Raw genomic sequence first — 26,756 nt, forward strand, 5'->3', positions numbered from 1 at the left:
ACAAGTTAAACTAAATGGAGCAATATCGCCTATTAAGCCACTTTAAGAACCGCCTTCAAGTTTAAGGATCAACAACATCAAGGACAATTTTAGCAGTTTGAAAGACCATCATAATTATAGCTAGTATTAAATATATTCACATCAGAACTAGTCTACATTTTAAAATCTAGCTTAACCCTGGGAGTTTTAATCCATATTTATTTATAAGCAAACCCTGATTCATATCCAACCTCTGACCCTTGTGCAAACCATGGCACTTGATTATCTCTGATCGTTAGTAGTAACTAACATGCTAGACAAGATCCGTTAACATGCTATGGATTTTGAGTATATCGAGTTCACAGAATAGGTTAAATTTGACAGTATTTCATGATCTCCAGACATGAATAAGGTTAGAACAAAAACAATGTTGGAGTAATCACGGACATTGGAAACTAAGACATGCTATCTTTGGACAACAGAATACACAATCATGAATTAAATATGACTCTCTAGTGATGCTATGTAAGATATACTTCACTCAAGAGAGCTCCATTGAGTTACAAAAAACACCCAAAACGCTGAAAACCCATGAAAGTCAAACTGTCTGAACAGAATGACATCACTGTTGAAATCATATACTTCAGCTGTTCTTCCAAAATGCTAGGCGAGAAAGCCGCCTGGCTGAAGATAGATGGGGCTGGCTTGTTCCAATATCAGTTGTGATCTCCAGAGGATCACGCCAGAATTTAAGCACGTGGAGGCTTTCTTCCTCTGTAGATCTCTGGACTATAATTCGAGATGCAAATCCTTTCTGTTTCATGATCAAACAAATTTCAGAAGGTTTATTTGCAGTTAATGTGACAAGGTAAAACCAACCCTTGCTGGATAAGAGGTTGTCTACAATTGCTAGTATCCTGTCAATCACGGTACGACCATGCTCTCCACCAGCCCATGCAGCAGCAATTCCATTGCCACCAACCTCCTCCTCAGAAGTAGGTACATAAGGGGGGTTGACTACAAGGACATCCACTGTTCCAGCTAGACGTTTGTCCAGACCAGATGCAAGATCAGTCAAAATTACTTCTGCATGCACACCATGAGCTTCTAAAGTCTTCTTTGTAACCTCAATAGCTGCAGAGCTAATGTCAGTAGCAAAGTATTGGATCCCAGCGCCTTCCCCAAGCATAAGTGCCAATGATGTTATCACATATCCAGTCCCACATCCGAGTTCTAAACACAAGCTTGGTTGAACTTCCTCAAGATGAACCCGATCAGCGAGCAGGGCATCTACAAGTGCAAATGAATCATCACAGGGCTCATAAACTTCTGAGTGGCGCCCAACAAGACGAATGTCTGCACTCTTCCTACGTAAGGTAGGGGGGGAAACCTGCAACAAATTATCAAAACTGAAGATTATCACCTTCTAACATTAACATATTCATAGTGTTAGACAATACATTTATCAAAAACAAAATTCAGCCCTTTTTCTCAAAATGTTGACCCATAGAAGCCAACAAGAGTGCTGACAAAGAACAACTAGGACACAACATGATTAGTATGATGATTTTCGGAATTAATGAAGGTTAAAATTTCTGGTAAAACCACAAAAACATTACACAATCTGAAGTGTTGTTCCTTGACATGCAATGCATGGTTTGAATAACAAATGAAATGTCAAGACCAAACAATGACACTCTTTTTATGAATAGTGTGTATTATGAACACTTGCCCAGAAAGGAAGTTTCATTTGAAGTCGTTTCATTCAGAACGCCAGAAGATCATTTAAAATATGTACTTACCAAACTTCGGATCCTGGTCTGGTCGTTGCTGCTAACTTGGGATGTATGCACAGGAGCAACAAGAGCTTCTACATCTACTGCTTCATCCATGCCAATCACTATCCTCCAAAAAGACCAAGTCTAGAAATATATAATAAGATGACCTTACTATTATCCACATGATAAAACAAATCTATTAACTTGCTGATTACCATAAATTTTGAAAGTATCTATGATGCCTACGGTAAATCCTACAATAAATAACACATTCTTTTGTGACACGCAAAAGATCAACCCAATACAAGCCAAAAAGAATTACTGAAAACTTGCAAACCCGATTCCTTCATCAAGCTGTACTTGAGCTGTAAACCATTTGACCCATATTTCTAAAGAATAGTAGTAAGCAATGTTCCACCAAGACTCCGGGATGGGGAGACGCACAAGGGGGACGTGTGGGAGTACCCTCAAATTTTAGGGAAATTTAGGGGGGACGGGGGGACGTCGGGATATATATTTTTTTTTCATTTTTAATATATATATATATATTTCAAATTCATATTCAATAATGAAAGCATAAAAACAATTATACATACATAGTTGATTAAATAATGAAATACATTGATCCAAACTCATCATCCTTACTAATACATACATGATTCATCCATAGACTACATACATGATTCATCCATAGACCACGAGATTCAATAATGAAATACTCCAATCCATATTCATTATTCATTAGTCACCACTTCAGAATCTTTTTAAATTCATCATTCATCATTCTAGATTCTAAATTGATTTAAAATTAGAATTCATCATCCATCATTCTAGAATCTAATTAGTACTAAGCAAAATAAACTATAATAGATACTGAAATCTGAACACTGGAATAGTAAATTGATATAACTAAAACTCAAAAACAGTGGAGTGATGAGTCTAAAAGTGTTAAAATTGGCAACTAGGGCCAAACTCCATGTGGGTCATCTTATTAATGGCAAATGATATTTTTCTTGGATCCTTCTCATCGAGGGGTGTAGGATTGATCTAAAGATCATCCGATTCCGATAAGTATTCATGGAGATATGAATTTATTTGTGTTATGGAACAATTCATCAAGGTCGACCAGCAATCAAATAAACCCCTCAAGTGCTCAACATTTTAGTATAAATAGAAGAGGTCCTCAAGTCATTTGGACTCACTCACACTCTTGTGATCTCTCTCTTCATTCTGTTTTGGGTTTTATGAAAGAGAGATCTAGAGGGAGTGCCCTAGTCTAATACGCTGTCCTAATGAAGATCAAATCACAGCCATGGAAGTAAAGGCTATACGCTGCCCTAGAAGAGATGCCCTAGACCCTAACGCTGTCATGGAGGAGTCCTATACACAGCTTCTTATATGCTGCCATGGAGAGCCCTAATTACAGTCAGGGAGCAGCCCTAGACGTGGAGGAGAAAGGGTCTTCTAGGAGTGTCTACACTGCCCTAATTTACAGTCAAATGCAGTCACGGAAACACAGCTAGGAGAGGCTGAACGCAGGTCTATAAGAGACCCTAAGACACTGTCCTTAAATGCCCTAAGCATTGTCCTAGGAGAAGTCATCTAGACGCAGAGGAAGGAGGGTCTTGTTATGCCCTAGCCGCAGAAAATAGGAGGACTAATGCAACCCTCTAAACGCAATTGAATGACTGTATAGAGGAGACCTAACTCTATGGAAGACAGGCCTTAAAAGCTGTCAAGAAAGGGCTCTTAAACGCAGTCAATGTATGATCTAATATGCACTTATGGAGAGCACAGATCCGCTGATGTATGAGGCTCTAAACCACAGTCTCAAGAAGTCTCTATGGTGCTCTGAAATTGCATTCATATATGCTGCAACAGGAGGCACGTATATGCAATAAAGGGGAGGCCTTAATCCGCAGTAAAAGGGAGCATCTAGCCACTATCGAGAAGACCTAAGAAGAGGTTCCTATCCTGAAAGTGCCCTTAACGCTGGCCAAGGTGAAGCCATCGTAGAAAAGAGAAACCTTAGCAGCAATAAGGAGGTCTGGCCGCAGGCTTATGGAAGACCCATGAACTGTCTCTCATCCACAGCTAGAAGGGTTGCTAAGTCACAGCCGAAGCAAGCTTCAGCATAGCTGTAGGTGACAGCTCACTACTGTAGATGTTAGTACTATGATAAGGGTTGTTCCAGGTATGAGAATGCTTGCAAGTGGAAGTCACAGTCATAAGGTAAACTTGTGTGATGAAGGAGTCTGCACTCAGACTTATCTCATACAATGTAGGGCTGGCTTCAAATGATTGGATGCTAACATTCTGAAGCACTGATGATTATAAATACAGTTACTTCTGTGTTGCTATGTGCTAGGCCATAGGCCATAGCATCATAGCAAGGGTCTCTTAGAGTTGCTCTATTGGTTAGAGATTATGAAGGAAGATTAATACAGCCACAGCCTACAGTTGCCCTCATCAGATCAGCAGCTCTTCACTGTCAAGGGACATGCTACAGTTCTATCATTGATTGAAGACTGTCATGGCAATTCTGGATTGCATCTTAGATTAGTCATCATTAACAGAATGATGGACTTACTGTTGCTGTCATAAAATCTCATATTTATGTAAAAGTACTCTCTCTCTCTCTGCTGAACTATTGAAGAACATATAAGAATAATTGATCAAAGGTTTCCCCACATTGGGGTTTGTCCCTGGCTAGCACCACATCTTGTGTCCTCTTGTCTTGGCTTGTCTTCTATGATTTATGTTTATGTCCTATCTGCAGTTTACTTTAATGCTGATGTGATTGCTAATCTCGATAAGATATTGAGCTAACTGTGAAAATTGAAATAAATTGCTCTAAGCATAGAACACACCTAAACTTAACATGGTATCAGAGTTGAGGTGAAGACAATGCCCAAGCAAGAGTGAAAGAGCAATCACCGAAGACAGTTGGGAAAGGACAAAAGGATCAATGGATTCCTCATCCCTCTTCAAATTCACCAAGGGTGAAATCGAAGCAGAGAACATTATCAGAATGGCGTAGCGGAAGCTTATGATGGCCTACCTAAAGATCACTTCATTGGAAGTCTGGATCTAAGGGTGGGAAGAAAGACAAATGACTTGTTCTACCATTATGCGAAGGAGTGTCCGAATGGCAGGGGCACATCACTTGATGATGATAAGACTCATTCCAGGGACATCTTCAATGATCAGAGGAATGACAGGTAATGCAAGTCATCAAGGAAACGGCTGACTCTTCAGAGAAAGCAAGGAACCCCAGGTATGAAGAATCAAATGTTGTTTCTAATAAGATAAAGAAGCGTTATCTTGTATTGGCCCTCTCCTTCAGATTCTTTGGGAATCTGACTTATTGATTGTAGTGCTTCAAAGCACTCCATCGGATAGAAGGGTGCTCTCTCTAATTTTGTAGAGATGGAAACAATCGTGGGATTATACTTGGTGCGGATGCCACCTATCCCGTAAAGGGTGTAGGGAATGTTACCCCTCAATTGAATGAGGGTAACTCGATTCATTTACAGAATCTCTTTTATGTACTTGATCGCAAGAAGAACCTGGTGTCCATTTCAACATTGGAAGTCAAAGGTTACAGGGTGGCATTCATCGATGGAAAGGTACATGTTTGGAATTTTCAAAGATGCTTTTATCTTTAAGTTCAGGGTTGGCAACTTGTATCTATTAGGTCCCTATACTACTAGTGTAACCCCTTATTGTTATTAGTACAACCCCCTTATTATATTGTTGTGCCCATGTAGTCCCCATATTGTTATTATTGTGTGCCCCATAGAAGCCCACTATTGTTATTATTGTGCCCTTACATTATTATTGTTATGTCGGCTCTGATTATATTATGGCCCCTTAGACTCCTGTATATAGAAAGGAGGTCTTGTCATTTGTATCATCCAAGAATTGTTGATTTGTGTAATGTAAAGGAGGTTGCGCCCTCGAAGAGGCTTATTTCTAAGGCATTTATATATATTTTCTATCTTTTTGTGAGCTGGTTTCATAACATTTGGTATCAAAGCTTTGGATTCTAGGGTTTCGCTACTCCAAACAGGTCATCGTGGAATTTTCGCTATAACTTTTTTGCTACGAAGTTTCAGAAGCTAAAACAAAAACCCATTTGAGCCGAAATCATTCTGCACCTCGAGTCAAAATTTCAGATCTTCTCTCGCTATATTTTCGGAGATATGATCTGAGGAAGTTAGGGTTTTTGAAAACTCCAGAATTCCATCTCAAACAGGTCATCGTGGAATTTTCGCTATAATTGTTTTTCTGCGAAGGTTCAAACTCTGAAATTAAAACCCATTTGAGCCACAATTTTGGTGAAGCTTAGATCCAAATTTCAGATCTTGTCTCGCTATATTTTAGGAGATATGATCCAAGAAATATAGTGTTTTTACAAGATACCAAATTATATCTCAAACAGGTGACCTGGGGAAAATCGTCAGAACTTTTTTTCTAAGCATTAGATTGAAATTTCATAAGAAGTTACAGAAAGATGACGGACTGTAGTTTTCTTTGTATCATTTTCAGATCCGAAGGTCAAAATAGTAACACGTGGCACTTCGTCCAAATTGGCTCTTCTGAAAAGGTATATAATCAGGTCATCTTAGGAGATTGTGCATAACTCCTTCTTGGAGAATCCAATTTCGATCAAACTGGTGGCATTGGAAAGAGGACGCAGAGGGATACCGCAAGTCGAAATTGCAGAACTGGGAGATCTGAAATTACAGAGTTACAGTAGTTTCAAGATCGAGCTCCTAAAATCAAGAAAAGACGATATGAGGAAGTTTGATGGCAAGGATCCGATAAATTGGATACTATAGATGGAGCAATATTTTGATCTACATGAGGTTTTTCTGACAGGTGGACAATCTTTTTCTAACAGGTGTGGACCCTCTTATCCATCAATATAAGAGGGAGTTGGCTTCTGAATTCGAGATGAAGGGCCTAGGATTGATGCATTACTTCCTAGGGTTGGAAGCCTAGCAATAGCCAAGGGAGATTTTCCTTTCCCAAGGAAAATATATTGTGAAGATACTTAAAAGATTTGGGATGGTGGACTGCAAGCCTGTGATTACTCTGATGGAACTTAACTTCAAGAAGTTATGTGGAAGTGTTGTTGGGCTCGATTTGGGAAATCTTTTGAGTATTGTCAACTCTTGGGGGGCCTGATGTTCTTGGTGAACTCCCGTCTAGACACATGTTTTGCAATGAATACATTGAGCCAATTTATGGATGAGCCTCATCACATACATTGGATTGCTGCCAAGAATCTCTTGAGATATCTTCGAGGCACAATCACTTACGAACCAAGATACACTGCCGGGAATGTGAGGCTCCATGGTTACTCTGATGCAGACTGGGATGGCAGTGTGGTGGATCGTAAAAGCACATCTGGATGTTGCTTCTCTCTAGGTTTTGCTTCAATATCATGGATGAGCAGGAAGTAGAAGTTGGTTGCCTTGAGCACCGTTGAGGCTGAATACATTGTTGCTAGTTTGGCCTCCTGTGAAGTTGTTTGGATAAGCAAGCTCTTTAGTGAGATGTTTGGACATGTGTTGAATACCACTGTGATCTTCTGCGACAACCAAAGTGGGATTCCTTTTTCTAATAATACGTCGTTTCATGACCACTCCAAGCATATTGATATCAGGTACCACTTTATCCGAGATATAGTACAACGGGGAGTAATAAAGCTTTGTCATATTGGAATTGATGATCAAGTCACACATATTCTTACGGAGCCCCTGGGGAAAGTCAAATTCTTAACCTTCCGTAAATGACTTGGAGTCGTGGAGAGACCCTCTTATGAGGTTCTCGTTTGATTTGGATATTGAGCTTTGGGAGCTGCGGGGGGCTTGGGGTACTTCTTGGAGCGATGAGCGATCATAGGGTGAGTGGTTCACCTTCCCCTAATGGTGCGCAATGTATAAGGTGAGTGGTTCACCTTCCCCTGTGATACCCCATGGTGACATATGCATAGGTTGAGTGTTTCACCTTCTCCTATGGCATGTGAGCAGGATAAGTCATTCACCTTCTCCTGCCGGCACATCCTACCCATGCAGTTTGGGACTCATGGGAAGTACCTCTCATCTGGCCAATGAGTAGGGAAATGAGGATAGGGACCATAGTACTACCGATGGACGCATCGTGTACTACCATACTCCCTATGCTAAGATGTTGATATTTATTTGGCATCAAATGGAAACTAACTCTCGATCAGGTAAGAGTGGTATGACACACTCTCTTTTATTGGAGATTGACTTCGGGTCAGTGGAGAATAATACATTCTCGACCATTTCTTCTTTCTTCATAGTTCAGCAGAGCAGAGCAAAGCAGAGACAGTGATGGTACAAATTGTCAGACAGTTTGGCAAGTGAAGTTCTCCCTAGTTGAGAGGGAGTGTTAAATTTGGCAACTAGGGCCAAACTTCACATTGGACAGCTCATATTTTTATTGGATTCCTCTCTCCGAGAGGTGTAGGATTGATGTAAAGACCATCCCATTCTGACATGTACCTATGGAATTATGAATTTATTTTGATTATGGACAAATTGTGAAGGTCGGCCAGCGAACTCATGTAGGCACAAAAGCCCAACAGTCACGTCTATTCATCCTCAACGTTTGCCTATAAATACATGATCTTTCCTCATTTGGACACTTCACTCACTCACATCTTCTCTCTCCTTCATTGATTGGGTACGAAATTTAGAGGTTGCTCTCCACATGTGCAAAGGAAAGGAAGGGTTTTTTGTTCCAACTGTTGACCAGAGTTGACCAAAATTGTAGAGGTTTTTTTACTGCGTTGACCAAGTGTTGCCTGTTTTGAGTGCGGTTTTGGGTGGAGGAATTCTATTTGAGAAGGCCACAGTTCTGGGCACAAAATCCGAGGCAATCTAACCTTTGTTTGACCGGCATTGATTGTGCTAGGGCTGGTTGTAGTGTTGACCTTTGTTGACCAAGTTTGACTGGACTTTTTCAGACTATTTTTGGGCTGATTAGACTTGCTATTGGAGGTCGAAGTTGACTAGGTTTGACCAAGCTGAATTGAGGAAGAATTATGCCCTATTGACCAGCGTTGACTTTATGGTTAAGGATTTTTGTTTCTGTTATTTGACTGATCAAATTTTCACTGCAATTGGGCAAGTGAATATTATACATTGTACTCTCTCTCTCTTAAACTATTGAAGAATTATAAGAAGAATTGATCAAGGGTTTCCCCACATTGGGGTTTGTCCCTGGCTGGTGCCATATCTTGTGTCCTCTTGTCTTGGCTAGTCTTCTACTGTTATTGTTTATGTTCTATCTGCATTTTACTATCATGTTGATGTGATTACTAAACTGGTTATTGATATTGGGCTAATAAGAAAATGAAGTAAAATTGCTCTAAGCATAAAACATACCATTGTTTCCTAAAATTAACAGCTTCCATCTACAAGAGCTAAAGAGGAAAGTGCAAACCCCAAACTCCCTCATTTTTCTGTCATTGTTGTTTGTATTTTCTCCTCCCTCTCCTACTCTTTCCCATTCTTTCTTCTTGCTCATTTCATAGCAGGTTGTCCATCTATATTCATATTCCAAAATGGTGTTCTTTTGGCTTCTATCTAATATTCCACTGTTGGTTTTCATGATGGCAAGGGAGGGTAGGAATAGACAGGAAAAAGAACAAGAGGATAGAGATCCCCATATGAGTAACCCAATGTATGATGAGGAGGAAGGGGGTGAAGAGGAAACTAAAATGCTAGAGGGGAAAGCTACATTGACACCCTTGTGGAATTTTGTGACCACACCTGAACAGGGAAAAGGTGGTGGAAGCTACAAGTTTATGTGCCCTCATGGTTGTCATGGAGAAAAACAATATAGTGGTTCATATACCCGTGTGGGGAGGCATCTTTGTGGGGTGTTGGACAATGATGACAAAAAGGGTGTCGTGGGAATAGCAATTTGCCCAAAGGTTTCAAATGAACAAAGAAGAAAATACGTCCAAATAGAGGAGGTTGCACAAGAGAAAAACAAGAAACGAAAAACTCATTTTGAATCAAGTGCAACCTCTAGATTTGGTAGCTCATCTCCTCATGGTACTTTTGCAACCTCTAGAAGTAGAAGAACAATAGGGGATTTCCTTAATGCTGCTAGGAGGAATGATATGGATGGAAAGATAGTTCAATTTCTTTGTGCTTGCGGTGTACCATTCAATGTGCGTCACTCTCCCCATTTTGGCATGATATGGTTAAGGCCATCAATGAAACCCAAAAGATACAAGAGCCCAACTATGAGAAAGCTAGAACAGTGTTATTAGAAAGAGAAAAAGCAAAGGTTCAAAGAGCTTTGACATGTTTTACAAATGAGTGGGTAGATTGTAGGGTATACCTTATATCAGATGGGTGGACAAATGTTAGAAACCAACATTTGATAAATGTTCTCAGTGTTTTTGCTAGTGGTGCAGTGTTTATTACATGTCATGACTCCTCCATCGCTGCAATTGCCCAAAACATTGCAGATCTCCTATTGGTCTGAGTGCTTGGTGCACACATTGAAACTTTTGATGCATGATATTGTGAAGCATAAAGAATGTGGATGGATTAATGAGCTTTATAGGAGAGGGAAGCAACGCATTAAATTTATCATAGAGCATACAAGGGTAAACTACTTTTATGGCACTTACTCCAAGTTGCTTGCTTAAACTTGCAAAAACAAGATTTGCAAGTTACTACCTCACCTTTAGGCGGCTAGTGAAGGTAAGACAAGCTTTAACTAATATGGCGACAAGGACACTATTCTTGACAGATACTTTTGGTCATATAGATTAAATATGTTCTGCAATTCACCAAACAATTTATTACATGATCAAGTTTGCAAATTCAAATCGGCCAATAATTGGGGAGGTATGAGCAAATGGATAGCATGTTGGGGCAGATTAAAGACATTGTTGGGCCTAGAGATATCACCTTGTACAATTATATTCATGCAGAGGTGGAAAAACGATGGGATATGCTAAACATTCCACTGCATGCCTTAGCATATGTTCTAACACCTAAATACTATCATCCATCATAGCTTTCAACACCAACACTTGGGGACGGGAGCAGGAGAAAACCACACCTAGATCCAGAGGTTCTAAATGGTTATATGAAAGCATTGGATAAATCAGTCCCTGATGAGGAGTTTGCCATGCTACAAAAATATTTGAGCAATTCTATGCTTAGCACTGGTCCATTTGTGAGCATGCATGCAATTAGAGATCGAGAGAATTTATCTTCTCTTGAGTAGTGGAACATGCATGGAGGTGCTACTCCACTTCTACAAACTTTGGCATTGAGGGTGCTATCACAGGTGGTAAACACTTCTTCTACAGAGAGGTGTTGGAGCTCTTATTCTTTCATCCACAGTGTTAAAAGGAACAGGTTGAGTTTAGACCGGGCAAAGAGCTTGGTTTATGTTCACTACAACTTGCGATTGTTGTCTCGTTACTGTGATGATGCAAAGACTAATAAAGACCTCTTGGTTTGGGACAAAAATCAAGAGGAGCCCAACTTGGAAGATGGAGTGTTCTGATTAGAGCAATTGGAGGATGCTCTTATCCAAGATGATGATGATCGAGTTGAGATGCCACCCCCATCCGATCCCTTGGTTCCTAGGTTCCATGCTTCAACACCAACAACAGTGGATTCATCTTCATTTCATCTTCATCAGTTCCACTGCCACAACTTCCAGAGCCACCACATGGAGGCTCATGACCTATTTGTGGTGGAAGGAGGAGAGATTAGTAGATATATTCATAGTTTGCTACTCTTTTCATAAATTAGACTTGTAGTATTGTTGTGAATTTGAACTTTTTTGTCTTACTCTTCCTAGTTCAGTGTGTATTTGAGTCTTGGTGGGGGCCAAGTGGCCTATTTTGTAAACAGTATTATTTGAATTTTGGACATGACTCATGTTGACAATTGCTCACTTGCTAGATAAGTTACTTGAATGTTCGAAGATTTTATCTTCTAAATGTTTTATGTTTTATGATATGCTTAAAAATTTGATGTATGTTTGTAATTGCTAGAATCTAGATGGTTGATGCTCGAATAATTAATCATTGATGTACAATGGAATTATGGATGCCGTATCTATCTTGATTTATGTAAAAACATGCATGTTTTCATGTCTTCTACAACTAATTTTGTATTTGGGATGTTTTTTAATATAAATGCAAAAAAAATGTAATATATATATATATAGTAGACACTTCTAAGACGCTTCGATTCCTAGATTTTTGAGAAATGACGCTTCCACATCCTTGCTTCATAAACGTTGGTCAAAACCCCTATTTCTCATAATAAGAAACAACAAGTGGAGCTTCGCAGCAATTATATGAGACAAATGCTATAGGAACTGTCGTCTCTTGTTTATCGCAGGATAGATGCTCATATTGTTGATACCTTTATGAAGCAATTAAGATAAGGTAAGCATGTGAAACTTTAGGCTATGCTTAGGCTTCAGAAAGTTGCAATTCTAGGGGGTGTATTGAGATAATTTCACCTTTTGAATCTCTAGAGAGTTGCGCTAATGGGTGGGAGTTGGAACCTTAGATTCAACTCAACTCTGGATCTTCAAGACACAGACCATCAATAATTGAATATCAACTTGGGAGTCATCTAAAGAGGTCATCTAATCAGTCAAGTTGAACACTTGAGTTCTTGGCTCAGTGCATTGGTGCACTGGTTGAGGCAAGAAAGCATAGGATGCATGGGATCCAAGCACACTTAAGGTGATCAAATTTGAATGTCTTCCTCATTCTAAGGGAGTCAATTATACTTTGCATTATATATAGGTAATGCTATGGATCAATATATCGTGGAAAATTTTGGTTTTGTCCAATATACACCAAGCTATGCTCACTTGTGCTTCAATGTTGTAACGATGCCTTTAGACACCACCTCTTCTTGGAATTAATTGTTCTTCACTTTTACAATCGCCCATACCATATCTACCTAGTGTGAGGTGCTAAGAGTGCAAAAGGAACTCGAATTACGTAGCTACAAGTGGGGTTGCAGGAAGGCATTTAAGGAGAAGAGAGGTTGGACAGGAGATCCGTGTCAATTACAAAGAGCATCTCCCACTTGTATCTACCATGTCAAAATCAGAGAGGAGAAGCAAGCAACTAAGAGAGATGTTGGGAGGAGGATTAAGGAAAATCAAGTGTTTGCACATTTTCTAGACACATTAGATTTTTCAAAATCTTCATCAGAATATTTTTATATTAAATGGAGTGCAAAAATTGAAATGAATTATTATAAATAAATGCAGTGGGAGGATCCACCCCAAATAAATAGCAAAGCATGATCATTGTCTGCAACCGAAATTTAAAATTATTACCTTCCATTTTGTCACTGAAGGAGAAGAAAGCAAAAATATATTAGGCAATTTATTTCCCTCCATAAAAAATGTAAAAAGAAAAGAGAAAACAACAAGAAGAGAAGGCAGCACCAACCATGGAACGGTATCTTTTCCCTTTCTGAAACATAGAGTACAGAGCAACTGCTTTGGTGAGAAGACCAAGAGTAGTAATTGAGTGAGTTTGATGAAGCAATTATTTTGGAGAGAAGACCAGCAGTAGCAATTGAGTGAGTTTGAAAAGAATGTTGGAAAATGTAACTATGTTTGGTCTTCATTAATGTACTTGAGACATCATGTAATGTACTTGTCAAAAGAATAAAGAAAATAATTTTTATTATCATTATTGTGACTTATTAAGGCATGGGTTTCATGCTTGGGTCACCATGTTTTAGGTCAAAGTCCCCATTGAGGACTTCTAGGATTTATTCTGAGTCAATAGAGTCATTGTACATTTAAAGAGACCCTTCTTAGGCTTTTGAATCATGTGAAAGGTTAAGTATTGAGTCAAATATGAATTATGTAGCCTCCACACCATGTCGGCCTGGAAGAAGATCAAGTCGTCCTAAGGACCCTATTCAACCTCACATGGAGCCTATAAATACAAGCTCATTGAATTCATTTGAAGCATCATTCTCTCACACAAGTTTGATTTCTATTGTAGCTGGGAAGAAGTGCGAAATTCTATTGTAGCTGGGAAGAAGTGCAAAATTCTCTTGTAGCTGGGAAGAAGTGTGAAGTTCTCTTGTAGCTGGGAAAAGGTGTGAAGTCAGTTGTTGAGAAGCCGAAGTGAATGCGAGTTTGGGGAAGCCTAAGGAGAAAAGGAAAATCGAAATTTTGGTACCTCTCTCTCTCTGTTTCGTGGTCTGGATTGGGAGATCGGAGTCTCCTAAGTTTTGTTGTTGTCGTAAGCCATCTATTTCCAAAAGTTGCTGCCTAGTCGAAGTTGCTGGAAGGGGTTGAAGATCTAGAAGGTTAACTTGGTGTGGAGGGAAGGTCTGGTCTTGGTTTAGGGTGAAGAGTCTCAAAAAATACTATTGAAAGGAAGAATTATCTTGACTAGGTTTTCCCCTCGAGGGGGGTTTTTGCCCTAACATAGTTCCTACATCTGGTGTCTACTTTTTTGTGTTGTTGTTTTGGTGATTGCTTGATCAACTAAAAAAGAAGATATAAAGAATCGTAATAATAAGAAACATCACAGTAATTATCAAGTATAAGAAAATATTTCTGCCTTTCTGATTTTCTAACATGGTATCAGAGCTTTGGTGAAGAAGGAAGTAAAAGGCAGTCTCAATCACTTGATCAAGGAACCATTCTAAAGGATTATCTCAAGAAAGGAGTCTACTATATTCGAGGAAGATGTCTAACACAATCAAGGGAGAGAACAAACTTGAAGGGGCCTCTAACTACAAGTCCTAGAAGAAGAGGATTGACTTAATCCTTGAAAAGAACAAAGTACGGGACTTGGTAAGAGGAAAAGTAAAGAAGCCTACAGAGGATTCCAGTGATGTTGACAAAGTGAAATACAGAGAATTATAATTGGTGACCATGACTTTGATGGTAGGGCAATCTTGTCCCATTCATAACTAACATTGATCATGCTCAGGAAATGTATGAAGCCTTGTCGAAGTTATTTACTATTAAGAAAATTGGTCAAGTAGCAAGTTTGAAGAATGAGCTAAGGACCGCAAAGATGACTAAAGAAGACACTGTGTCAACCTTCTTTGTGAAGATAGCTAGAATTAGGGATGATCTCTTGGCCATTGATGAAATTGTTCCAGACAAAGAACTCGTGATCACTGCCCTATTAGGATTACCACCTACTTGGGGTGCATTTGCTACAGGTCTTAACAGTTGGAAGGAAGCTCCCACTTTTGAAGAACTATGGATTGCCTGTAGTTAGGAAGAATTGAGGATCTCTTTAGTTGCCAATTCTGAAGGCGTTTCAAATGCTTATGTTGCTCAACATAAAGGAAAGAGATTGAAGGAACCGAGGAAGAAAGTTGACATGTCCAAGATAGAGTGTTATCAATGCCATAAGAAGGGTCACTACAAGAGTGACTGTCCTGACAATCCAAAGAATAAGAAGAGAGATAGAGATCATGCTAACTTTGTTGAGGAAGGAGACTCAAAGAAGGCCAAGCCCGAAGAATCTGACATTAGAGACTTACACTACTAAGTCCTTTGCTTGTAGCTTTATATATCTTGTTTTATATGTTTAAGAATTTATAGGTCTTTAACATGTTTTGGAAAAGATATTTTTTTGTTTTTATAAGTTTGAAGGTATCCCTCAAGCTTTGGAGGGAGCCCCTAACAACTCCCTAAGATAAGTATCTCATTTCCTTTCAATTTTGGTTTCATGTATTCATTTAGTTTTGATTATATTAAATGCTAATCACCATTCTCCCTCTATTGTCTTGATTAGGAAAAACATTTGCAAGGAGTCTGAAAGAGGATCTCTCAAGAAAAGGTTGGTCAAGGAACTCAGGTATGCTTTAAATAAATTGATATTGAATTTGACAATCTATGACTAACATTGTTATGGCTAGCCATATTGAATCATAATGATTCTTGTCTTGGGTGATTCATCTCCTGATAAATCTACCCACCCCATTCATATTCTTAACTAATTTTGTAGAACCCTAAACAAGTTATGGAAAACCCTAACGGAAGGGTACGCTAATGTGAATGTTTGAAACCCTACACTACTTAAGGATATTGTGAAATGCTATTTGAAGTTTTTGAGGATGTCATGTTTGGGATTTTGGCATGATCAGGAAAAACTAACTTGTTAGGGTTGAATGATAAGGTCTAAAATCCTAAACCCTTGAAGTTTTGGTAATGTTGGTTTTGCTATGTTTCTACATTGAAACCCTGGCTCATTAGGGTATGGTGGAATGTGGGAGCAAGACCCTTAGATTGTCTTAGAAATGTTTTCCTTGGTATGTGTGTGTTTGTCTGATCAAACCCTAGTGTAATCAAAATTGTTGTGTCTAACTCTTATTGATCATTGTGAAGTTGGGTTTAACTAACACGTGATATGAAATGTATTTGAATGATAATGAAAACTAGGCATATATAGATATATAGTTGAAACCCTAGCTTGGTCTAGCTCAGATGTATTAATGTTGTCGGACATATGATATGCTTATGTATGATTATGAATTCCTAGATATGTGTGTTGACCTAGTTATCGATGGTATGTGTAATGTTACAATCTAGGATCTATTTAATGATTGAGATTGTGAAAATGGAATTCTAGGGTTTTGGAGTTGAACCTTAATAGAAGTAAAAATCTCTTATGTATGATGACAATATGGTAATTTGAGATTTGTGTAAGATTGCTGAAATCTAAGTTTTGGTTGGGATTAATGATTGATCGAAAATCTAGGATGTGCAACTAACCCTAATGGAAGTTGGTCATGCTAAATGACGTTGTGATTGGTTTTGATGGACTCTTGTGTATGAAATATAGATTTGTATGAAACCCTAGTGAGAAGTCTAACATATGAATTTTGAAAGGTTGATAAATGCTTTGCAGATCTATATTTGTTTGAATTGTTTCTAGGGTTTGCTATATGTTGTTGTAAGGTATGTTATACCTTTCGAAGACACATTGAAACCCTAGGTGGAATGAAAGTTATTATGAAGTAGTCTAGGGTTTGTGACAAAGTCCTGAGCAAGATGTTGAAGAGTACATGTCTCTTGTTTGTAATTAAGTCTAGGTATCTTATATGTATAAAGTTGAAATGCTTCCGTGATTTTGATATGGGTAACTTCATGCTTCTATAGATTTGGTTTTACTTGCTATCTAAGTTGTGTAGGTACACAATCTTCAACATGGCGAAGATGTCCGTTGATGTGATAAGCATGATGAGGATAACTCTAATGAAATGGTTGGAAGCCACGAAAAATTCTCCGATGACGAAAAGAAGAAGTTGATCTCCCGGAGGAACCATACATAGAAAAGATCTCCCTAAGATTAAGAGGGAGTCCGGATGAAGAGATGTTTTTACTGGTTAAGAGGGAGGGCATACCTTGGTTTTGATTAATAAATTTCGGAGGATATGTTGTTGCATGAAAAGTAGGAAAGGAAAGTATTGAGGAATCTCCTATCAAAGATTCTATTGATAGTCCTACTGAGTTGAGGAGCAACATTGAGTACAACCTCGGAGGTTTGTTTTGATCATGTACATGTGAAAGTATATTGTTGATTGGGTTGTGTTTGTACAGGTGAATCTCTCGAAGGTTTTGATAGCATGTTGGTTACCGATCAGTTTGATCGGGAGAGATTTTGTGGTCCTTGATCTGCTAGATCAAGCGGTGTTGAGGCTTTGTGACTGAAGCATTGCCTGGGAAGACATCTGGCCGACACTTTGTGTTGATGTATAGGTCCCGAAATTGGAAAGGTGGCATTGATTATTGAGCTCTGTTTTGGATACATACCTGGATTTTTTGGTTGGTGGTTAGCAAGTAAGCCTGATGATACTAGAGAGGCTGAAAGCTTGAGTCCATCTTATTCCCACTTGGATAGATTGCCCTAGTCAGGAATCTAGTTCATGGCATTGCAATGCCTAAAGTTCTTCATGGTTCATATAGTTTGAGATTTTCCATTGTATTTGTACATTATGAATACCTCCCTAATTAAGAGGGAGTGTTGGAAAATGTAACTATGCCCAGTCTTGGTTAATGTACTTGAGTCAAAAGAATAAAGAAAATAATAATTATTATTATTATTGTGACTTATTAAAGCATGGGTTTCATGCTTGGGTCACCATGTTTTAGGTCAAAGTCCCCATTGAGGACTTCTAGGATTTATTCTGAGTCAATAGAGTCATTGTACATTTAAGGAGACCCTTCTTGGGCTTTTGAATCATGTAAAAAGGTTAAGTATAGAGTCAAATGTGAATTATGTAACCTCCACACCATGTCAGCCTAGAAGAAGATCAAGTCGGCCTAAGGACCCTATTTGACCTCACATGGAGCCTATAGATACAAGCTCATCAAATTCATTTGAAGCATCATTCTCTCACACAAGTTTGATTTCTATTGTAGCTGGGAAGAAGTGTGAAATTCTATTGTAGCTGGGAAGAAGTGCAAAATTCTCTTGTCGGAAAGCCAAAGTGAATGCAAGTTTGGGGAAGCCTAAGGAGAAAAGAAAAATCAAAATTTTGGTTTAGGGTGAAGAGTCTCAAAGAAAACTATTGAAAGGAAGAATTACCTTGACTGGGTTTTCCCCTCGAGGGGGGTTTTGCCCTGGCATAGTGCCTACATTTGGTGTCTATTGTTTTATGTCTGCTGCTTTGGTAATTGCTTGGTGAACTAAAAGAAAGGAGATATAAAGAATAGTAATAATAAAAACATCACAAGTAATTTTCAAGTATAAGAAAATCTTTCTGCCTTTCTGATTTTCTAACAGAGAAAACCAATAAGAATGGCAGGAATGTTTCAATGCAGTACCTGCTAAGTGTTATGGCTTGGTTTTCCATGTTCTGATTATTCCAGATTTTAGTCCACTCAATAGCCTTTGGAATATCTTAACAAAAACTGTTGTGGATTGTCTTGTATATGCATATCAAATTGCAAGCATTCTGGACTCTGCACAAAAAACAAGGGAGATATGATATCAGCCAGTATTAGTATAAACTCCTGCTCAGGAACTTTATATTGTGACCATTTGAATGCTTTGTGGGAAGCAGTTACATACTCTGCCATAAGCAATATAGTCACACTCTATATTTCCACATTTTTAGTTGGAGGATAAATACATTCCAACATGCTTCATATATTAACAAGTTGAAGATTATAGTGGGCAGTTGAAATTGCCAGGAGTCTTCTGTTATGTCATCATATGCTTCCTCAATAATGCTTTGTCTTCAGAAAATCTTCGTCCATGACTCTAGTCATTAATTAGGATTTTCAATTCATGTATATTCAAATTGGAGCCAGCTTTAATCAACCATCTAAGCATGCAAACATTGGCATAAAAAAGCAGACGAGCTTCTGCCAGAGAAAAGGAGATCTCGAAGCATATGAGTCATTATTATTCTCAAAGCTGCTTGTGGCTCAACAATAGCAGACTTCTGGGCCCCAGGGGTTAGACTGAGAGGAGAAGGCTCAGGGGGTTAATGCTCGCGCCTCAATTTGAATTCACAGACTTACCTGTTCTGTGTGGCTAGGTCTCTCCGTGGGACCTTGGGTTTATACTTATAGTGGCAGCCCAATGGACTCAAACCCATGCCTAGCGGGTATGAATCCACTCAGTTATTGATTCCCTTAATAGAAATAAAAACAACAGACTTTCCTGCAAGCCTCGTACCATGCCACAGAATGGGCCTTACTGCAAATGGCCAAAGCCTCTAAGTCTGTGTTTCAGTGCATCGGACATTGGGATTTTTCTCTCCCCTTGCACACAGTTATGATATATAAGGGGGCTTCTATCTTTATTCTGATTAACATGTTCACTCTGTTCCATCTGAACCTAAGTTCCAGATTTATTTGCTTTTTAATCAGGCCATCAATAGGGGCTTAGAAATTTTCATGCATTGTTGCCAGCAGGAAAATTGCTATTGCAGTATAGTTCTCATGCTAGATGGCCTACTTTCTTCTTTATCTATCCATATCTAGTTATCAAAAACACGGATTTCGAGTGCCTACTTTAATCAAGTCTCCACCCGTGGATGAGTCACACTGTCTGTACAACATTCTTGAAGGAAATCGGATGAGAAATTGAAAGAGGAACTTAAGTAGTGCAAGAGCAATGCAATGGTATTTTGTATTCCTAAGCCTATTTAGAAAGTGAATAATGTACTGTGGAGAATGTGATTCCAACCTTCCCGATGATCTTTTGGATAGAATTCCAAATTATTGTGAATTGCAAGTGTTTTCCAGACAGGAATAGCTTGTAAAAAATAAAATTCCATCACACAGTCGAGGAAACTCATCTGGTAGTGGTCCAAGTACCTTCACAAAGGCCCTGGTACTTCATGAATTCAGAGGATGCATCTGGGCTTGCATGTGAACATGTTCTAGCAAAATGTTACAATTTGTTTTAAAAAATTTAACCAAAACAAAAATCTTGCATTGCATTCAGAAGTATAACTCACTTGGCCAAGGGAAACAGTTAGAAAGTTTAAGGAGGTCAGCTTCCAGTATGTAAAGAGATAAGGAAATATGGTAGCAGACCTATTGGCCAATATTGCAATAGAGGAGGAATAGAAGGATCAGACCTAAACACAAATTCACTGAACCTAGCTGAAGGGGAATGGACGTCAAGCTTCAAAAATTGGTCCAATCAAATTGCAATGATCTTTAGGAAGTCTTTTATCTAAAGTTCATTTGTCTTGTTTCAATCCCCTCATTTCAGAGGCATTTCAGAGGCCCAGTATTCCCCAACATTACTATGGGTTACAGTCCAATCATATAAGCTTTTTTAGAAGGACCTGTTCTAATTTGAGAATTTAGGAGAGAGATCCCACATACAATTCCAAGGTTGAAAGTAGATCAGCTTAATAATTTCAAAGGGTGGAAAAAGCCATGCAAGGCTAAGAATACTCCTGGCCAGCTCAAAGAGGGAGAAATCTTGTTGCACAGGAATTGTAAAGCCATGAGGAGGAATTGTCATGAGAGCCAAGGAATTTGCTGAGAAGTGCAAATTGGTGGGGAGAAGAAATGCATATGTAAATGCCCAAATAATAGTAAAGCACAGAAGACACCAGAGGTAGGAAGGGACCCAAGAGAAGGATCAAACAGGGGACAAAGAGGAAGCACCAAAGGAGCAATCTATCTTTCCCAATTTTGGAGTATCAAAGCAATATGGCCCATCAAGAGAGGCTTGTGGAATAAACTTCCAGGTTCCAGGAGGAGTGATTCTCTAGAAAAATTAAGGAGGCAAGGCAAGCTGTTTAGGCAGCCTGGAGCTGTAAGACCTGGGACAGTCCATGCCACAAAGAAATACCTTCTTGATGGTGCAGGATGAAACAGAAGGTGCACTCTTTGGCTGGAAAGGGATTTGACCTGGAAGACAAGGAGAAAAGGAATGTGAATAAGATGGAGGAAGTTTTGGACCAGGTTGAATGTTAGCAAAAAACTCAAGAAGCTAGAATGGCCAAACTTGAAGAGCGGACAGCAGAATCAACAGACTAGAGAACTGGTCAATGGACTGGTCCTGAAAGAGCTCTTTAGCATAATAGTAATCACTGAAGAGGAAAAGGATGACGACACTTACTGCCCCTGTCCCCGACCCCAACCCCATAAATAGTGTGTCTCTGGTACCTTCTATGTGCTGATATGTTTTAGAAGTTTGATTTTATGTATGAACTGTTTAATTGCAAACTATGCTTTATCTGGTAAGGTTGTAACTTGTCCTTCCACTTCAGTGACTCAGTAGCTCAATCCATTGGGCATTTTTCTGTTGAGGACGGTCTAAGACTTAAGTCTTGTAGGTAATAGTGAGAAGCTGCTATTGAACTATCCTGTTAATAATTACAATTCAGTTTTTCTAATGGTCAATGGGATAGCCTGTGTCTGAAGGCCTGAAGCAGCTAATGGGGTAATTAATACCGCATCAAGTTTCGTAAGTTTTTGCACAATCTAGACCTTGTTAATATATAAAAAAATAAAAAACAAAAATCTTAGCCAAAAAAGAAAAATCTAGTCCATTCCCATGACAAATAGACTACCGACCGCTGTGTGGAAATAATTTGAACAAACTGTTGTGATTATTAAAAAGACATCTCTATCCTGACCATGACAAATAACCATAGGAATATAAGAAAAGTTGCTTTGGTGGAAGGAATTCCTCTGCTTTTGGGATCCAATTTTGCACCTCCTTCAAATCAACCATGTATTAACACAGTTACAGAAAGTGATTGATCGTCTTTTGAAGATAGACTTTATGTTAATTTCAAATGATTGGAGTTAATTTCGATTGATTGGAGTTGTTGTGCTTATGTGTGACAACTTGCATCTCTTTCCAAGTTTCCTTATCCCCGTACCATATGTCTTCTTGATTTCCACATGGGCGCCCATAGAGGGTTAATGTATGTAACCAAAATCAAAATCAAAGTTTAGATGAATGACTAGTGACCTTATGATGGTGACCAACAAACACCCTTTATTAAGGAGTCGACAATGATTTTACCCTTTCAATAAGCCATACTAAAATTGCTCAGTAAGCCACACTGCCCACAACACAACAATTGCTTTGTAAACCACCTTGTCAACAAATAATTTGAGGAAGTGAGAACCGAGAACCAGTCAGAACAGGACCAAAACCCAAATAAAGGCAACAAAAAATAAAAACCAACCAAAAAACCTATGGACCAAAATACATAAAATATTCAACCAAAAATACATAAACAAAGAGGCTTTAGATGGATTCTAGTGTTGAAAAAAAGCTTACAACAAATAACTACATAACATCAAAATCATTGCTTGTATTGGGATCATCATCATCAATATCACCCTCCAAGTATTAAAATAAGATAAAAAAGGCTTAATATGTCAAATAAAGATTTTGCTTGAGTGATAATTTTACTGGGATCATGATAAGGGGCATTCAACAATCAATGCCACTAACATCAAGGTATATAGAGAGCTTGGTGCTCTTGATTAAATGCTAGTTCCATATCCTTGTAAACGATAGAATCCAATGAAAACATTGCCATCCCACCAAATCATTAATCCTAAAAACTGCTAACTAGCTGGGATTTGAGTGAAATAGAAAATTTTACTTTCTCCATATGAAATCCAATGATGTTGGAACCACTCTCAAGAATCAAACATCTTGAAACAATTAATGGAAATGTTAAAGCTTTAAGTAAAAGGAAGAAAATGAAAGATGATAAAGGAAAATTAAAAGAAAAAGAGAATGTTACTTTGAAAGGAGAATTGAAAGATAAAGGAGAATGTCCCTTTGTCACATAGCATTAGTAGGGCCCTAGGATTGAATGTTAGGCTGCGCCGATCATAAATTACTCCTTTTTTTAATTAAATTTGCATCGGGAACTCCATGGTTGCATTATACAAAACCAGCCAATTCGATGAAAAAAGGTTGATTAAGTACCAAACTGACCTGACCTTTGCCCATTCCTGGCCAGACTGAATTTGGGGTCAAATCACTGAACCGGCCTTTCCCGTTCCAAGCCACTGCGACCAGTTCTGGGGTCAAAATGGTTGGACCAGCCAGTTCCATCAGTACTGGTCCGGTTTGGACAGGTATGTCATCATCAATATAATCGTCTCATTAAACTTCATTTAACGAATTTAATAGGGAATGGCATCCGACTTGTTGTTCTCGCCGCTTGTACCTTGCCATACATATTACGTCGTTTATATTTTGGATTGGTTTTGGTTGAAGCTTGATTCACTAACTGCTGATAAATTTCGGTACCTTGCCATACATATTACGTCGTTTATATTTTGGATTGGTTTTGGTTGAAGCTTGATTCACTAACTGCTGATAAATTTCGGTACCTTGCCATACATATTACGTCATTTATATTTTGGATCGGTTTTGGTTGATTCACTAACTGCCGGATCCTAATTGCTTGAAAGTCTCTTTAGTGCGCCGCAATTAAATTTGTAAAAAATTATACTTCTGGCTGGTAAATTTCATGTTTTGCCGGTCTGCAAGAGCCCTTCATTCTCGAGATTACCTTCTTTTTCCCCCACAAGTGAGATTTCAGCATTGTCGTTCTATTTTTTTTTTAGAAGCAGAGCTTCTGGCATCAATGCGATATCACAGTTGAATGAAGAGAATTTTTAGGTTTTTCAGTGAGCGAAGCTATTCAACGGACGCGGGAAGTTCAGGTCATATAGCGATTTAATGGAGAACAGTTGACAAAAAATCGAGGCTGTGAAGCATTTTTGCATTGATTTAATTTTATGAGTAAGCGTCGAAATGGTGTTTGAATGGCGCCTATGAGGGTTTATAGTGCTGTTATTATCTGCAAATGCAACAATTATTTGCACATGGAACCATTTTCACATATGATTATGTGTTAATAAAATTTAACTTGGGTGGTTAACGCAGGGCATTATTAAATTTTCCATTTAAAATCGATTCTCACTTACTTAGCCCCTCTCACTTATCACATACTTGCCTCTGAACCGTTTTCACGACCTTATTGAGATCTAACCTCGGTAGTGACAACGAACTTGCACACATCCTTATCATGTCAATGTAGTCTGGTCTATCCTTCCTACCCAAGAATCAATTCTCACTTATGATGTGCTTGGCCTTTCTGAGACGATTTATCTTAACAAAAAATCGCTTTCATACGAATCACCTACATTCGCAAGGATCTGTTTCATATGAGTTTGGCCAATGCAATTCCCACGTGTTCGGAAGAGATTGACCTTGCCCTAATCTCATAAACAAGATTCGTCTTCACAAGTCCCCGGGAGCAATTCCTACCATTGACCAAAACATCTAAAAAACAGCCCTTAATGCGTATACCACGGGATTTCAAGAAAGAACAAAAACAAATAAACACAATTGTCCTAAAAAACCATATACAGGTCAAAACAATGTTGATTCAATGTCAACAACTACACATTCAACTTTAACCCTAAAATCCCTTATATTTTCTAATTATTTTACACTGCAAAGGAGTTCCAGGGATTCAGATTGCAGAACATTTAACATCTACTTGAAATTGATGCCATAATGAAATCACTCTAGACCTTTTCAAAAGAAAAATCACTCGGGACTTGCCTCATATAGAAGTCAAATGGAACAGTTAATGTATCGAGCAGGTCCAAGGTTCAATGAAGTCAAATGGACCAGTTACTGTATCAAGCAGGTCCAAGGTTCAATCCCACGCAGAGCATCCGAATTCGAAACAACTGGAGAGATGATATCAGCGGTGGCTTCGAAGCCCTTCTTGTTTTGAAGTGAGGGTCCTTATTTGTATAAAGGAATTTATCACTCAATTCCCTTGAAAGGTTATTGAAAAATCAGACGCTCAAGCCACACAGAGAACGAGAGTCAACAGTTTTGCTCCGTCACTAAATCCAAATCCCGACAGAGGGATTAGCAATTATTGTGGATGATAGGTATATTTAAAGACCAAGAGGCCCCAAGCAGGCGTAATATGGAACCTCAACTTTCTGAATGTTCGGAAATGTAAAGAGGATGAGGCTGTCGCGACGACAACTCCAAATTGTCAAAACATTCACAACAGGGAACCAAAATTTAGGTCGAATTCGACTGCATATCAGGATTTGCTCGCCCTACCACCTTATGGGATGGGATGGTCTCTCTGGGTGTGTGTTGCAAGTCACTAAGTTCTCATTGAATATCTGAGACCGTTAACGTTTTATTTGATTTTTTATTGGAATCTTGAAAATATTTGTTCTTTTCCATATTATCTTGTGTTTAAGTGAAGGTTAGTTACGTTAGTTAAAAGAATGGTTCATCTCATCACCATGTTCGTGGGAAAATGTAATTTTTATAATAATTGATATTTTAATGTGAGATTTGAATTTCAAATTTAATGATGATTAAATTTAAAATATATATATATTTGGTTTACATTTTATGGGTTTTGTGTTTAAGTGAGGGATAGTTTAAATGTAAGTTGGAAGATTTTTTTGCTATAACTAAGCTCAAGGTCAAACCTAACAATTGTCATTATAACACCAAGAATATATCTAACAACTAGAAAGCGAGATATACCATGAATTTATGACTTAGCAAGACTCCATGAGGGTGGGGATGCTTACTCATTGAGTCGTATCACAATGGACCAAAGATGCCCCCATGGGATTTGAAACAAAGTGGAGGGGATAACATCTCATTATGTTAACCACTCAGTCACCCCATGAGGAGACTACTTCATCTTGTTGCTAACTTCTTAGTCATCCCATGAGGAGACTAGTTCATCTTGTTGCTAACTTCTTGTTACAAGTTTCTTAGAACAATGCAATCCTCACACTAATAAGCTCCTATCTCAACCCTTTCTTGTGAAATTTGAACACCAAACCTAATGATGATTAAATTCCACATAAACTAATCCATTTACACTTTATGGGTTTTGTATTTATGGCAACTTTGTTTAGTTTATAAGGTTTGTCCCTTTACATGTGTTGTATGATGACAACTCATGAGTATGAGGAGTTCATCTTTTTAGTGAGATGAAATTTCATTATGAACTTTATTTCTTTTTCCAAATGTTAATAATATGTATCGTCTTAAAATAGACCAAAACACCTAGGTGTAAAGTGTCATGGAAAAGTATGGCTCATAATAAAATTCATACGAGTTTGAATAACAATTTTCACCAAGAAACTAATTGAAGCTAGGTTAGGATTCAGATGAAAGGTCACAATCATAGTTGTGCATCTATCTATCCTTTCATGTCTTTTGGTTAAATTTTTCTTTCCTAGAGCTTAGTTTAGAGAAATAACTCTTCTGGATCAATCACATGCATATTTTGGGGTCGACGCGTTTTGAACCAACCAATGTGGTTCATCATCAAGACAGAAAAATGAAGAGGATCTACTAAAGGAGCTTAGTTGTCTAAGCTATGGAAGATATTCTTGTTGACTTCTCCCTTGACCCATACTAATTTTGTCAGATCTAGGAGCCAT

General features: G+C 38.4%; 1 protein-coding gene across 6 annotated transcripts; it reads right to left on the reverse strand.

Annotated features, from left to right (window-relative positions):
* Positions 1-346: 346 nt before the first annotated feature.
* Positions 347-25,453, reverse strand: LOC149200373 (uncharacterized). Of its 6 annotated transcripts, none has more exons than XM_089402699.1 (4): positions 24,880-25,453; positions 18,621-18,758; positions 1,782-1,879; positions 347-1,369 (listed from the first exon to the last, which is right to left on the reverse strand). In XM_089402699.1, exons 3-4 carry the CDS (start codon positions 1,869-1,871, stop codon positions 623-625), a joined length of 837 nt encoding a protein of 278 aa, XP_089258825.1. In that variant the 5' UTR covers positions 1,872-1,879; positions 18,621-18,758; positions 24,880-25,453; the 3' UTR covers positions 347-622. The 6 variants fall into 6 exon arrangements, with proteins under 6 accessions (XP_089258825.1, XP_089258822.1, XP_089258823.1 ...); XM_089402696.1 differs by having other exon boundaries at positions 1,782-1,901; XM_089402697.1 differs by having other exon boundaries at positions 1,782-1,928.
* Positions 25,454-26,756: the final 1,303 nt, after the last annotated feature.

This window comes from Pinus tabuliformis, chromosome 2_1 (genome assembly GCF_031772625.1).
Source record: "Pinus tabuliformis cultivar Carrire ecotype Pingquan chromosome 2_1, CPIR1, whole genome shotgun sequence".
NCBI classification, from domain to species: domain Eukaryota; kingdom Viridiplantae; phylum Streptophyta; class Pinopsida; order Pinales; family Pinaceae; genus Pinus; species Pinus tabuliformis.